This window comes from Anomalospiza imberbis, chromosome 12 (assembly GCF_031753505.1).
Source record: "Anomalospiza imberbis isolate Cuckoo-Finch-1a 21T00152 chromosome 12, ASM3175350v1, whole genome shotgun sequence".
Lineage (NCBI taxonomy): Eukaryota > Metazoa > Chordata > Aves > Passeriformes > Viduidae > Anomalospiza > Anomalospiza imberbis.
In genome coordinates, this window is record NC_089692.1 from 13,794,895 (window position 1) to 13,810,907 (window position 16,013).

A 16,013-nucleotide genomic window follows, 5' to 3' on the forward strand; every position below is an offset into this window, starting at 1 on the left:
ATGCGTGTGCATTACAGGAGTTGCCTGCTAGTTCTGAGGTTGATCAGCCTTCATCAGGGCTGATGTGATTCTCCTGTCCCACCCCAGGGGCTCTGGCCCCATCTCAAACTGGAGTTAGGGAGTTAGGCTGGCCAGAAATTGAACAACTTTTCCCTTTTGGGGTTAACCTTTGACTGGTTTGTTTTTCTTGGACAGTTCAGTGGGATCCAGCAAATGCCAGCACTAGGGGAAGGCAGGACCTGGAATGTGCAGCAGGGAAACACAGGGCTGCAGCAGCCTCAGCACATCTCTGTCAGTTGGTAGAAACACATGGGGCTTCCACAGCAGGTTCAGCTGATGTGAAAAGCTTGAAATACCTCAAGACTGCTGGGCTATCTTCTCCCAGAGGTTTTGTACAACCCTCTGCTTCCCAGTGTGCTACTCTTGTTTTGTTCAGTAAGGAAATGGAATTGTTAGTGGCAGAAGGATACTAGTCCTAGCTTGCATATGAAACATGGAAGTAAAATTGACTTTTTTCCTTTCCTTAGTCTATATTCTTGTAAGCTCTAGTTGAGCTTGCAAACTACACTGTCAATGGTCTCCTCTAACCACCAAGGAGATGCCTCATGGACAAAAGTGAGTTTCTGGTTCAGTGGAATGTGACTTTAACTTGCATTTCTGAGAAGGAGATAACATTCTGTTCTTGAGTGGGATAGTTAAACCTCTGGTACAGTGAGCCTAATTATCCTACAGTGATACTAATTATGCATTTTTGGCAGTTGTCTGTTATCCTGCTTACCAGCTACAAGTTTTTGAATTATGCAGGCTGATGTTGAAAGATCTTTGTGGTTAATGGAAAAAAATTTAAATTTTCATCTATCTGTGGCATCTCCTGCATCTGCAAATATTGACTAAACACCCGTCTCTCTGCCACGTGCCTTTGTGTTGACTCCTTTCTCTGTCTGGGTGCTACTGCTATCTCACTTTCTAACCCAGTGGCTCCTATCTGTTATTTTCTGTGTCAGTGTGTTAAAGCTGTCTCCTAAGCCTTTCCTGTTTTCTAAGGAATTGTTTTTACTTATAAGCTAGTCAGTAAAATTTCTAGAGTTTTCATGTTTGGGCCCAAATATGGAGCAAAACATTACCAAGCTCCCATTTTGCAGCAGTGTTTCCAATGGATGAAGCAATTTCTAGTTCATCATCCTAACTGTATGGAGCAATCTCTTATATTCTCTCAAACTTAAGTTAGCTCTTAAAACACCTTTTTGCCCATCTTGAATTTTCTGTCAAGACATCAGTGCTGTTTGAGCTTGGCAATGTTAGGTGGGTGGTCCTCCACTGTTTCTTTTCCTTTGTTGTGTTACAAGTTTATGAAAATTTCTCCATGAAATTATCATAGTAATCACTAATGCTTCTGTCACATCTGTTTAAAGGCAATAGTTTGGGCAGCACAGCAGTATCTTGCAGACTTTAAAACTTTGCTGTTGCCTGAGAGTCTCACTTTAAAAAACAGTGTGTGGCAAACATGAGCTGAATGGTCTCAGACCACTCCACTCTTGGTTACACACTGCCTGACTTGGTAAGAAGTTGGTAAGAAGAACTTGGTAAGAAGGCTATGGATGGTCATGGAAATCCAGTTCCTCTTAACTTCAGTCCTGTTGATCTTTATTCAGTGTCTACCATCCACCTTGTGTTTTGCAGAAGACCTTAGACATCTTGTGTAATCAGAAAGGCTGGTTCTTACCAGCTGTTGGAATTACTTTCAAAAACTGGTGTTCTGCCCTCAACTTGATTTAACATTGATCTTGTTCTGCTTCTGTCATTCTCACTTTGAGTTCTCTACAGCAAAACATGATTTTGTGCAGATTCCTCTGTCTCTTGCTACTGCATAATCTCTTTTTGAATATATTGTTTCTGTTCTGCACAGAATGTTCCTCAAGTTGTCTTCACTCTTATCTCTTCCTTTTTACCTACAAGATTTGGTTTAATGCCATTGCCTGAGGTGCTGCCTAGAGGAAGGCAAAAGGTGAAGTAGGAGAAAGTTGTTTTTCCATATGGAATGTCTGCACTCTCTTGTAGAGTCTTTTGTGCAAGGAGGTCAAGTGTTCAGTTGGGTTTTGTTGTAGTTCTGCTGCACCACTGATGGAGGGGTCTCCTCTGGGTCTGCACTCATCACACCAGTGGAGTATTGCTGAAGTAGAGAAGGTGTTGCCAGCTTTGACTGCTTCAAGGTGGGAGTCGCTATCAGGGTATTAGAAACTCTTAATAACTTGTAATGACTCTTCAGGCAGGTTAAAACATGATACAGTAAACCACAAGGAGTTTAGAGAAGGTTCTGCTTTTGCCCAGTGGGTCTTAGTATCTTCTCTTGATAAACCTAGTATTTTGGTGACAGGCCTAGCAGAAAAGAGGCTTCTTAGGCTGCCTTTCAGACTGTGTTCTGTGAAACTGTCCCTTGAGTTGTTGTAGATCTTGCTTTGGGGCAGGGGACAGAAATTCCAGAGATTTTGTCTGCTAACAGTGTAAAACTTCCCATGTGTGTCCCAACTAGCTGGAGTGGAGAACAGCTCTCTTTGGAGCTGGTAGCACATACTTGTGCCAGTGGTTTTCATCTAGCTCAGCTGTGTATGGAGGCAGCACTGTAAAAATGTTCAGCCAAAGGATGTTGGCAGTGCTGGGGATTTTGTGCTTGTGCACCCATAGGTACTGTGTCATCCTGCCTGCCTGGGTGACACTGGGACAAGCCTTTACCTCTTGATTTTTCATTCTGGGTGCACACATAGATAGGGGGTGATTTATCTTTGCCTTTTGAACATGACTGTTTCCCACTCCATTCTTTCAGGGTAGTTAATGAGACTTGAGCAGGAAATGATAAAGACCGCTCCTGGTAGACAGCTCAAGGCAATTGAGGCACCAGGTGGTCAGAAGAAGAAATTGTACTCAACTGGATGTATCTGTGTGCTAATAGTATACAGGCTGAAGTGAAATAAAAAATAGTAGAAAGATGTGGAAAGTTTGAGCAGGGCTGGCTTCTGCAGGAGGAAAGCTTGAGTTCACTGAGACCTCTTTTGAGTTGTAAACAGAGATTTTTAACATTGAGTGGGATTGTAGGAGGTGTGTCTGGCTCAAATTGGAAGGAAATGTTTTGTAGCGTGTTCAGCTCAGCTTTGAAACTCATTGCTGCTTGAATGTCTTTGTATGTACTTACCTTTTTGGCCTTCTTAGGACTCCTGGATAACCTCACGTAAAATGGGCACTTGGGGGCCTCTTGACACTCATTGATAGTGGCCACGCTGTGCATGGCTGATGCCAGGACGTGGATCAAGCACTTAAAAAAGTCAAGCTTTCTCCTTCCTGAATGTCCTGCTGAACCTTTGAGGTGGTTTTGAGTGGCTCATCGGGTGACTGTTGTGCTTGTTTTTTGAGGATGCTCTGATCTGACCCAGGACGCATTGCTGAGATCTGGGGAAATGTCTGATTGCAGGAGCAGCTGTAGTCCTTGTCTCCTCTGGCCCCAGCACCAACCTGCCAGGAGCCATGCTGTTTGTCCCAGGTGGAATGATACCACGTCGTTTCACGTGCCTCTTCGAAGCAGCGCCTGCAATAAGTGAGGCCAGGGAGAGGAGAAGCAGCAATAGGGGCAGTGCAGGGGCTCTGGAGCAGCGGGTGCGTGTTCTGTGCCTGGCTCCAGGAAGGTGCCTGTTCCATGCCCGGCTCCAGGGAGGGGAGGCCGCGCTGCCGGTTGCTTGCCGGAAGGTGGCACTCCAGCCCCGTGCTTCCTGTCCCCAGGTGCACAGCGAGCGTGGGTGAGGCTGGTCACCTGGGGAGGTGGGCAGGAGTTAATCTCTGTCCTGAGCATAGGAGAAAGGACATTGTTTAAAAGCACGAGAACAAAACTGACCCCAGAACGCGGCTAGGCAGCAACCCCAAAGTGAGGTCTTTGTTCCCCAGGTCACTTGCTGACACTGATTTTTTTTTTTTTTTTTTGTCCTGTTGTGCTCCTCTCCTGGCACCACACTGACTCTTTCCTGGCTCTGGTTCTCTCCAGGAACTCTTCTGTGGCAAGTGTTGTGTTCTTAGTACCAAAATAAGGGAAATCGGCCAACTTCCTCAATTTGTTTTTTCAAGTGGTGGCTGTAGCTGGCAGCTTCTGCCACTGCAAGCAGAAAGCTCAACTTGCTGAGCCTGCTGCAGTCTCCATAACACACCTGCTGGCTCTGCATCTTGCCACACAGCTCCTTGCTGGAAGTCTGATGGTGCTTCCCCATGTCTTTCAGCCAACCATGGTAGGATCTGAGTGGTAGGCACAAATTGTTAACATCTCTGTTCCAACACAAACAATGGACTGTTTGGCTGAGGGAATGCAGTGATGTTCTGTAGGGCAGCAACAAACAGGTATTAAGTGTTCTTGAAACAGCAAAAGCCACTTCCTGAATTCAACAAGCACATATTGACTTGTGGGATGGAAGTGGGTTTTAGGTTCTTCTTAGTGATGTGCTGCCTTGCGTTTCTGTACAGGCTTTGTTCTTTGTGTTAGCCTGACATGGTGCCATGGCCTGTCTCTCCTTCCTTCCAGTGTTCCTGTATATGGTTTAGATAGGATCAACATTATGATAAAGAATCCTGACTCCAGCCTGCTGTAGCCTGATCAGATTGTCAGCTTTAGTATTTTTCCAGTGGCAGGTAAAAAGGTTTAGTGGGTTCTTTGGGTTGGCTTTTTGGTTTTTGTTGTGTGTGGGTTTTTTGTTTGGGTTTTTTTTTTTTTTGTTTTTTTTTGTTTTTTTTTTCCCTCCCCGTTTCTTCGGCACAGTCTCTTCCCTGCTCTGGGAAGTCTGGCTTTGCAGCAGACCAGTGTCAAGGCCCTGGCAGCTCTTGGGCCCCTTGAACCCTCACAGCAAACTGATGGGCAGAGAAGGGTTTGGTCTTGTCTTCAGTGGGGGAGCTGCTGGCAGCTGTGGACACTGAGTGTGCCATGGGAGTGAGGGCTAGGAGCAAGCTGGGTTTAAATACATCTTCCAAATCTATGATCAAGCCTGTCATCAGAGGACAGACTAGGTCATCTTTTATCTTTATCTTACCAGCCTGCAAGGGCTGGGAACCAGATTCTTTTTTTGCCCCGAGGATGCAGCTGGGAACTTGGCTTTCAGTATGTTTTTGTGGTCACAAGATGTGTTTTTGATGAGGCTGCATGTACCTTTTCCCCTTGTGCGTGCCTTTTCTTAACTGACACTTCCCTCTGTTACCTTCTCCCTGACCCAGTCCTGCTCTGCCTCTACCCTGCACTGGATAGATCTAGTTTCTGCTGCACAACTTTGAATTAAATTTTAATTTTGCAGCAATGGTTTTTCTGGAGCCAAATTTTTCAATTGCTTCTTAAGCTGAAGAGCACTAATCTTCTTCTCTGGAGTAGGAAGTTGCCTGTGTTCATTCTAAAGGTACTGGAGTGTGCATCCTGGCATAACTGCCGAGGTTACAAAATATGACTGCATCCTTTTGAAATCCTTTCCTGCAGAAGAAAAAAACCTTTCAAATGCTTTACATTAGGTGTAGATCATTGTGACAAGTCCAGCAATCTGAAGGATCTTTCCTAATGCTGCTGCATTTAAAATTACACTGTACTGTTTCAGTCAGGTTCCTTGGTGGCGGTGGGGTTAGGAAGCAAAAATTACCATAGTGGCTGGGGATTCTGCAATAAAAAGCTTAAGAGCCTTTTCTGCAGAGATTTTTTTGGCAAAGCTGCATGGGTTTCTGACAAACAGCTTCCGTGTTTGCAGGGAGTGCAAAGTTGAACTGATAAGCCAAGTTCTTGGAGGGATTATGCAATATTCAAAATTAGAGGGCATGTAGCTAATGGTCTGGAAATGATCAGAGACTTGTGTCCTCTGGATGGTGGCATCAGAGCTGCATCTGCTCACCTGCATTCCCAAAGGATGCTGATCTCATACTGGTTTCCCAGAACCAATGTCTGTGGTGATGGACTGGGTTGCATGGTGGTGACTGTGGGAGTCATGGTGTGACTGCAGGTGCCCTCATTAGAAAGTGAATCTTTGAAAGATGTGTTTCACTGTATATTAGATTAAAAGGCTGTGGTTTTTTTTGTTTTTTTTTTTTTTTTTTTCCTGATGCCTGAAAAACATTTCATTTGGCCATTGGATTTGAATGGGAACAGCCTAACTGCTCTGCTACAGAGCAGCACTGTTCTTAAGAGCATGTTAACACAGTGCCTGGCAAACAGTGAGCTGTGGTAGTGATCAGAAAAGCTAAAAAAATGCTACTGGTGGCAGTAAAGATGCAGCAAAAAGCTAGTGATGAGCTCCAGATGTCAGCCCATGTGTCACTAAGGGAAGTCTTCAGTGAAACTCTACAGAGTCTGAGACAGGGCTCTGGGTGATTAGGTGAGAATTTATTGCCCCTGGATTTCATCCCTGTCCAAGCTTATGCGGTGTCATCCACAGGCATTGTGTGGACTTCTGTATCTTCTTGGGCTTTGTTTAAAGCTGAATTTCTCTGGTGAGTCTTCAGTTTGCAGGAGCAGTCCTTGTACTTCTCCCATGCTCCTCCTTGCAGTCTTTTCCTCAACAGGCTGAACAGAATGTTAGAGGCATAAAACAAGAAGGGTAGGGAGTATGTATTAGGAGGTTATCAATGCTGCTCAAATCAATTTGTGTGACTGCAGCTTTTCCAGAAGAAAACCTATGTGCAGTACCTTCAGCTGGGTGTGCACTCACTAAGCAATTCTGTTTACACGTAACATGCTTCACTCCTCGACTGAAACCATTCCCAAGATCTTTCATGCTTGACCTTAGCAGCTTTTGTTTTCCTTTTACCTTTCCATTGATTTACCTTACTCAATACTCTAGACTGGCAAGTTCAGCCCAGAGGAGGTCTGGAGGCCAAGGGCACTGCTTCTGAAGGCTTCCTGGGAGCATCTTGGGTACTAGTGCCCTCCCAGGTCCATTCTGTAAGCTAGTTTGAAGTCTAGCAAACACTTGTGTAGAGTTTTGAATAAGTACCACAATATTTAGAGGCTGAGCTAAATCTTTTGTCTACCTCCTTTGGTTTACTGCATGCCAAGAGGGATGATGCATTTTCTTGTCTTCTGCTGGCATCAGGTCTGTATGCACAGAGATGTTCTGCACATTGGCTGGGTCCACACCACAGATTCAGTGAGAAGCAGGTAAAGGCTTTTAGGCTTCTAAACTCATTCAGGTTTCTTAGCTACTAAGACAGTTTGGGGCATAATGTGAACAGTGCAGCCTTTCCTCTTATTTTATATCCATTAAATGTTTTGGGGTTTGTTCTTTACCAGTAAGATAAGAAAAACTTCATGCAAGTTTGATTTCTGCAGCTGGTCCCTGTGAAAGCAGCATGATTACATGTTTTTGGTCAATATTTAAAATTACTTAGGGCTCAAGCCTGTTCAACATGGCGCAGAGTGCCAGGGCTCAGCTTTGCATATCAGCCCTGTGTTTCTCAATCTTTGAGGCATCAAGTTTAGGTAACCAGAGATTCTTACACCAGGCTGCAAGGTGCTCAAAACATTCCCTGATGTTTCAAGGGGTTTTTACAGATAAGGAACACTGAGTCAAATTAATAAAGCCTTAAAATAAAAAGTACTTCTTGTAGTTTTTTTTTTCCTCGTTAGTCTTTAATGCAGCTAACAATGTATCACTGCATGTAAGTTAACAGATGATACCAGTGGAAAACTGAGGTCAGTATCCCAAGAGACCTAGACTAGAGGATGGTAAAAATCATGTGGAGATACAGCTAAATATAGATTAATGCTGAGAACATTCCTGGATACTTGGTTTTGAAAGGCTGCCACAGCCTCTGTAGTACTGTGAAGTTAAAACTCTTTGCTCTCAAATGGTCTTGTTGATCTAAGTTTAGCAGAGCACCCACTTCCTGGCTGAGTGCCCTTGGTTTGTGGTGGCAGCCATGAAATTCTCAGCTTTCTCTTTGGCATGTTCACGAATGTACCACTTAGGTAGGGTTTGTGTTGGTGTGACTCTAGGAAGGACAGTGTGCAAAGATAGGAAGAGACCAGCAAGGACACTTTGAACAGAGATCATCACACACTGCATCTGCTCTTGCTGTTCCCACTGTCAGAGCTTCAGCTGCAGATGAGAGGTAGAACTGCTGCTGATCTGACCTGTTCTAATATGAGCTGAAAAACTGATTAAAGGATTTGACTCTGTTCACATCCATTGTCTATTACTCAGACAAGTCTCAGTGAGGCACTGAGATCTTCCTGATGTGCAGCATTCCTCTCCTTTCCAGATCAGGACATCTGTGCAGTTATTTACTAATGATCTTAAGCCACCCTGCAGATACAAACATCTCAGCTGTTGGCACTATTCTTAGTGTCAGCCACTGCTCTTTTGGGCTTTGAAGTCTGTGTGTTGCTTTCCCCCGTGGCTGCTTAACATTTGGAGCTCGAGAGAGGTGTGCCAAGTGGTTCTGTGTACCAGCACAGTATCCAGTGGGATATAGATGGATCTGTGTATTTATGCACAAACCCAAGGAAGCAGCGGTACAACCAGCCTGAAACTTTTTCCCTAAGTTTCTTCTCCCAACACCCCCTGGGTACGTGAGCTGAATGAGCTGCAAGAGGGAAGCATTAGATGCTAAAGTGACTATCGTCAAAACAACTGCATTATCTTTTAAATCTGTCTCTAGAATTCATGCCGAGTTCAGAGCACTGCTCTGATCCCACTGGAAATTTCCCTTTTTCATCCCAAAATAAATTTATGCTTCTATATTAATCTGAGTAACTGCCCAATGCAGTCACATAGGAACTTTGGCCTTGCTCACAGTAGTCTGAGTTAATGTCTAATGCTGGTTTTGGAAAGCGTTAAAGCTGCCTGAGCAAGGCAATATCTTAACCCATCCCGACAAAACCCCTGCTATGCACCTTTGCATTGGCCCACTGCTGTCTGTTGGCTGTGACATGGAGGGCTGTCCTCATGATCCCTTGCAGAGCAGCTGTTTGAGCTACAGTTTTGGCTCTACTTTTGGAGGATCCCTGAGAATCCCAGGTCATGCAATATTCCATCATTAGTCATGCTTTGTGACTACTTGCAGTATTGTTAACGGTTTTTTTAGTATCCTGGAACAGAAAGCAATAAAAGACCAACCTACCTGCTGTAGGACAATGACTCTTTATGATTAGATTAGATTAGTAAGTGGAGGAGGGAGAAGCTGTAACTGTTTTGGGGTCACTGCCTTGCAGGGCTGTGCCTGAGTGCCTTGAGGCCAAATTGTAAATGCCCCATGTGATGAGTGTTCATGCATTTCATGTGCTCCCCTGCTAAAACAGCCTTTCCAAATATTCACTAGGCCACTGCAGTCTTTCTTACATGTCTTATTTATCAGTGTCTGTACTTAAGTAATGCCAGAAGGGGGAAACATACATTGTCAAAGTATTTGTGCATGGCTTTTGCACTTGTGCTCTACTCCTGCTTGATTCTGCTCCATAGCTACCCATGGGTGACTATGTCAGGATTTAGCTTCTGGGGGCTGGCTCTCCCCTCTTCTCTGTGAGGGTTCTCTGCTGCGTCTGCCTGAGACCATACCTCCCAAAACCAGCAGTGAGAATGAACTCTGGCCTACTGCTGCTGGAAGGAAGGTTTCCCCCACCAATGCCCCTCTTTTGGCTTCTTTAGGCATATCCTAGCCTGACTTTGTTCTTGTTATCTGAGTGTCACCTAATGCATATTGTTCTGCAGTGGAAGTTGCTGGAGGAGCAAAGATAGTGGCTTCAGTTGACTCAGACTTCAGGAAGCTGTAAAACATTGTCTCTGCCCTGTTGTGGATGATGGTGAGGATATTTCTACGTTTGCTGACTCTTTTTGGTCCCTTAATAAGAAATTATACTCTCCTGTGAGATGTTACTGACATTTCTGTGAATGTACAACACCTCTGTTCAGTGGGTGACAGGAGGAGTTATGCCTGGTGTACCTGGGCATGTCAGACTCTGGCTGGTTTTGTGCCCATGTCCCCGGGTGAGCAGAAACAGCTCAAAGCAGGAGTGTAAAACACATTTGTGTGCAAGAGAGTTTTGCTGTGAAGAGGCCATCCAAGTGGGCTGAAATAAGGTTTCATGGTGCTGCAAGTGACAAACTACTTCTATTTTCTTACGTGTCCCAGAACGTGGTCCTCTTATTGGCTGCACTGAGAGCTAGTGAAGGTTAAAATGCTCTTGGAGGAGCCTGAGCAGACATTAACCATGAAAGCTGAAACATTTGACTCTGGTTAGAGCTTTATAGGAGATGAGGAAGAAGATGACAACAAAAGTTGCTCTATTACACAAGTAGTTGGAGGTTCTTAGAAACACTGCTGCTGCTGTACTTAATCTATTTCTTTGGGCCTGGGGGGAAATGCCGGCATAGCCAGGACCTCTGTTGTGGTCTTGGGACAGCTTTGCTGATGGAGGCAGATGGGTCCTTGTTGAAACCTGACACAGCAATGTGACTGTTGCCCCTTCCACATATGAGAAGAGACTTTTCCAGCTGCCCTGGCACTGGAAGACTTGTCCTGTAGCCATGAGTGGCTAATCTGTGACTGATTTTATTGGAGTGAAGTAGGGACTGAATGTGAATAAGGATGGTCTGGCCTTGCTTGAAGTAAATGGAACTATTGTGAAGGATTAGGTAGTGCTGCTGGTGTCTGCCTGGCTTTAACAGGTACAAGAAGACCTTTGTCCTGCTGTATTTGCCTTGTTATTGTGAAGGTTTGAAATGCTGTCAGGAGGGAAATTTGAATGAGAATTCCCCTTCTGTCTCACATATATTAACTCTTCCTGCAGGGATGAATCCTTTGACAGCAAGATTTAAGGAGGTGAAGTAATCTTTAAAACAGTTGGTGCTTCCTTGGCATTTGGGCTATAGACCGTGCATTTCCCAGACCTCCCTGAAGGATGAGGAAACAGTCAAGTTAAGGGGTATAAATTAAACAAGGAGGACCATGCTTTGCTGTCTGGAACTGGAAGCCAGCTGGATTGTCTTTTTCTGAGACTATCAGTCTGAAAGCAGGAGCTTCCATGTGTGAAGAGAGTCAGATTTTGGCAGCTCTCCTGAAACCTGGCTGTGGATTTTGTGCTGAGCTGGACTGGGAAGGCATGAATGAGCTTGGTGGGACTCCAGTAAGCTGCTCTGAAGACCTGAGAGCAGTAGGGCTCCAGACACTTCTCCTCAGTTCCTTTTTTGTGCAGTTGACATTGGCCAGGCTCCTTGCAATAGCTTGTGGAGAATGGTGTCCGTAGTAAACTGGGGATAGGAAGGAGGTGTGTTGGCATACATGACTGAATTTCCTTACCTATTCCTTCACTGTAGGCTGAGTTAAAATAACAGATCTGGTCTGGTTGTATATTGTTGCCTTGCTTTGCTGAGAGAAGTGCCTGTGGTCTTTCCTTAAAGCTACTGTGTTGCACTAAGGAAACTTGCATGTTGAGGGCAGATGGTGGAGCTGGGAAATGATCTTCTGTATCCTTGTTCTGGTGCACCTCATGGAGAAGCATCTGTGTTAGGGTGCAGATGCTTTTATTTACCAGGAACCAGCTGCTTACTGCAAGGGACTTACCTCAGTTCTCATAAACAGGCCCTTCTTGCTGTCCTGGAGATTGCAGTCATCTCCATGGTGAGAGCTGCACAAACAGGAGGGAAGATAATGACCTTGCAGATTAAAGGGCAAAAGGAGGTTTCCTAGTACGTGAAGCTTGCGCTCATTGCCCTGGTTCTAGATTGAACCAGGAAAAGTAGGCTGTGAAAACAGAAGGGTGCTCTGCAAAAATCATAGGGCCAGGAGGTGCCTTGCAGTGTGCAGAGAAAAAAGCAGCACCTGTTTGAGGAACTAAGGTGTGGATTTGATGTTTTCATGGACGTGCCCTTTGAGCATATTTGAGAGGCAATAAGCCCATCTAATAAAAACTAGCAAAATCTGCTTTTAACTGGCTCTGCTTACCTGCCTTTGATGTGGTTAAAGGGAAGTAGGTCTGCACTGTGCTCTTTGTTAGCTTGGAAATGCAAAGACCAGCAGCATCCCAGTGTGTGTCTGGTAAATATCACCAGAGCCTTGCCATGCCTGTCTTCACCTCGGTCCCAGGATGCTGGCATTAAATTCCCTTTCTTCAGTACTCCAGTACCTGTGGGAAGCCTGACTCTCAGCAAAGCTTCAGCTCCAGATGTGCATAGCTCCTTCTGCCATTCTAGTTCAGACTGATCTCATTTGTTTTGAAGTATCTCCTGCCAAGAAGCTTCTTCAGGTCTTTTCCATCATCTAACTTTTTAGAATTCTAGGAGTGCGATCAAGGGAGTGTAAAATGCCACATATCCTGCTCTCCTGATCATCTGTACCTCTTCCCTGTGCTATTGAGGGATATCTGCAAAGGCAACTTCTGCTGCATAAAAAACCCCCTCATCTCACTTGATGTTTTTCAGGTTCTCAGCTTGGTTGACTTGTGGCTTAGCTGGTGGTGAAGATACCTAGAGTATCACTGCTGTTCTTGCTGGGGACACTTGGTATTTGTGATGCCTCGATCCCTTGCTTGGACCTTCTACTTGGAGAAGGCTACCAGCCTTTTGTATGTACCCAGTCTTCAGGCCAGCTGTGTCTCTGTTCTCTGGCTGGACTGGGAGTACTGGGAGGTGTTCTTTCTCCTCTGCTCAGGGGAGGCCTCACCTGGCATGCTGTGCCCAGTTCTGAGCTCCTCAGTGCAGGAGAAAAATGGACATATTGGAGACGAGGGCCACAAAGGGCTTGTGTTGGTGGAACTTATGCCAGGTACTGTGATTCCAGATTGAATGTCCCATTGCTGCAGTGCCAAAGACTGAATCTGCTAATCCTGAATAACATAAGTGGAGAACTTGGTTTGGGGCGTCATAACTTGGGCTAATGCAAAGAAGTTTGTAGCTTTTGGTGTAGAGGTGTGAAAAACCTTATGTGTAGTTTCTTGAGGGTGTGAGTGAAGGTTGTGCCAAAGCTGCCAGTCCTGTTGTTTTTGGAATGGAGTGAGGCGGCAGAAATGTGACCCTTCCTCCTTTCACTTGGCAAGATGGAGCAGTGTTGCTGGCACTGAAACTGGAGCCAGGCTCCTCTTGGAGGTGTGTGGGGTTAGAATGAGAGACAGTAGACAAATGACCATGGGGGAACTTTAGGAAAAGCCTTTTCATTGCGAGTGTGGTTGCATGGTGAAGCAGAGCCCCAGGGAGGTTGTGAGATACACATCCTTGCAAGCAATTCAAAGTTCTTATGAGCACTCAAAAGTCTTTTTGCCTGAGCAGTTAGAGCTGGCCATGCTCGGAGCAGGGTATGGGGCCAGAGGCCTCCATAAGTCAGTTCCAGTCTAATGCTCTTCAGTGGTAGGTGGTACCCAGATGGTGTGGTATAAATCACAGCCTGGGATTATGCCTGACTGCCTTTTCCTAGCCTGGCATGATAAACAGATGCTAAGGGGGTGCCTTAGTACTTCTTTGTGGGAAGCATGCATCTTTCTGGAGATGTTCACGAGGAGATGATGTATGCCTGTTGCTGGGTTTCGTATTATATGTATTGTTTCAGTCTTCCTCTTTCATTCCTCCAGGTACAGTTACATGATTGACAATGTCATTCTGCTGATCACCGGGACTCTGCACCAGCGCTCCATCTCCGAATTGGTGCCCAAATGCCATCCTCTGGGAAGTTTTGAGCAGATGGAAGCTGTGAACATTGCTCAGACACCTGCAGAGCTCTACAATGCAATCTTGGTGGACACTCCCCTGGGTGAGTGGAGCTGTTCAAAATACCACTCAGCTGTCTGTGGTGGAACAGATGTCCCTTTCTCCCCCAGTCTATCTCCAGCTAAGCCTAAGTTGTGCTCCAGGACGACAAAGCGGTGGGTAATGCACAGCTGTGGCTGTACTGCTTCTGGTGGCTGGGCTTGAGTTCAGGTTTATGTCTGTCCTATGCCATCTTTTCCTCTGGAGGACCAGCTACCTCTCTGTACCCTTCAATCAGTGCCCAGGCCATCACAGTGGTAGGGCAAAGTGCAGTTTGGTTTTTGTGAGCCAGGCCTTGAGTCTCCTTAGTGAAAGGCTTTTGAGTCTTCTGCTGGAACGAATCACTTGATTTCTAGCACTTTTAGTTGGACCATTGGGTAATTTCTTGTATGCAGTTTTTATAGATAATTACAGAGATTTGCACATACCCAGTCTTGTTCTGAGACTAGTAAAATTAGCACTAGTTAAATAAAAGACCTTTATGTAAATAAAAACCAAACCCAAACAGCCACAGCAAATCTCCAAAAGCCTTTTAAAAATCATTGTATAGCAGCATCCTGGACTGAGGTATATTATCTCAGGGCTGCAGGCTTGTTCAGGAGGCACATAATGCTAAAACCAAGTGTCTTATGAAGAGATAGTCAGACAGATCTGTTCTTTAAAGATAAAAGGTGTAGGAAGTGATTCTGGAGAAAATATTAAAGTCTTTGCAGTAGTAGGGGAGGTGGTCACAGGTGACTTTCTAGTTTAGCATCTGTGGGCAAAAACGTAATGAGATATGCCTGAGTCAGTGATTAATCATTCTTTTGGGGTTGCTAGAAAGAAGAAAACACTCTAAGTCATCATACTGTCTTTGATAGAAATAGTTGGCTTTGGAACTGAAAGTGCTTTTATAAATGCTCTGTGTAATAATGGGGCAAATTAAGTAGTCGTAATGGAAAAATGACTTGTGGCCAGTAAAGAAGGGAGAACCTGCCTCAGGAGGTCTAGGTTGCCAGGCAGGACAACAAGCAGAGCAGGAGAACTGAGGCTCTGCATGCAGTTGAGTTGAGCCCACTGTAGGGATGATGTGTGGGAAGAAAATCCTCCTCACAAGTGGGAACCTTCCCATTTTGGCAAGAAGATAGAATAGAGTATTTCAGAGATATTATCTCTCAGATTCCTTAAAGCTTCCAGCAGAATATGGAGTGAAAATGCCCCGTGTCAGTGTTGAGGTGCTTCTGGACAACATGGCTGGCAATTGAGGGTCTTTGCCTCTTGCTTTCATGTATTTGTACATGAGTTGGTTTTGCCTGCTTCAGCCCTGCCTGGGCTAGCTTCTCTAGACCTTTGCCCTGGCCATGCCCTTGGGGCTGTGTACCAACCAGTGTGGCATTTCTTCAGCAGGGGAACATGGGGAGTAGCTGTGTTGCCTAAACAAGCAGGCTTGCAGGCTTCAGTTGTTTAACTTGCACTCTTTCCAGTGACCACACGCAAAGAAACAGCAGCTCTATCTCCTAAAAGGACTTGAGTAGCTACGTGGCTTGGTGGGAATGCCTAACCCCAAATGGCTTTCATAGGTTAACAGGGCTGTAAGCCTAATTTGGGATATTGGAGGGCCAAGAACTGAAATAGCTGTGTACTCATTCCTCAGCTACTCTGAAGTAGCCACTGCTTAGCTATCCAGGCTGGCCAGCACATCCTGCAGTAAAAACCAGTCCTGGCACACTCTGTTTGCATTTTTGCCAACCATCAGGAGCAGTGTTCCCTGGACACGTGGCATTGTGCTCTGGTGCTGCAAAGAAACTTCTGCAGAGGTTAACCTCTGTTCAGGATCCTCCAGACCCACACTGTGACTGCCGTCCTTCCAGGCAGCTCATGCTATGAAAGTGGTGCAGGCCAGAGGTGTAAGCCTGCATTGCAGCTGGTTTGTTGCACAGAGCTGAGCACTGGTCAGTTCCCAGCATGGCTGTGGTGTCTGTTACCCACAGCTGCACTGTGTAAGCTGAGACAGATCAGATTTCTCTTTGTAGCAAATTCAGCAAAGTTGGTTACTGAGTGAGAGTTGAAGTCAGGAAGTCCTGTCAATGGGTTTTATTGTACTACTTGTTTGCATTTACACTGTAGATGTACAAGACTCATCTATATCTGCAGCTTGTAGCACCTGTTTGATCTGAAATCTGTGTTATGTGGCAACAACTTCTCCAACTCCCTCCCAGGGATACTCTGGCAAAGTATGTAGGGCCAAGCATCCCACCAAGTCCTACTAATTTATTCTGTCTCCTGTTACTAATTTTCAGC

At 45.3% G+C, this 16,013-nt stretch overlaps 1 protein-coding gene across 1 annotated transcript in view; it reads left to right on the top strand.

Annotated features, from left to right (window-relative positions):
• ATP6V0D1 (ATPase H+ transporting V0 subunit d1) overlaps positions 1-16,013 on the top strand; it is a 34,870-nt gene that overhangs the window by 10,765 nt on the left and 8,092 nt on the right. The window contains exon 3 of the mRNA XM_068202906.1: positions 13,559-13,737. Coding sequence (XP_068059007.1) covers positions 13,559-13,737 — 179 coding nt within the window. The remainder of the gene's footprint in view (positions 1-13,558; positions 13,738-16,013) is intronic.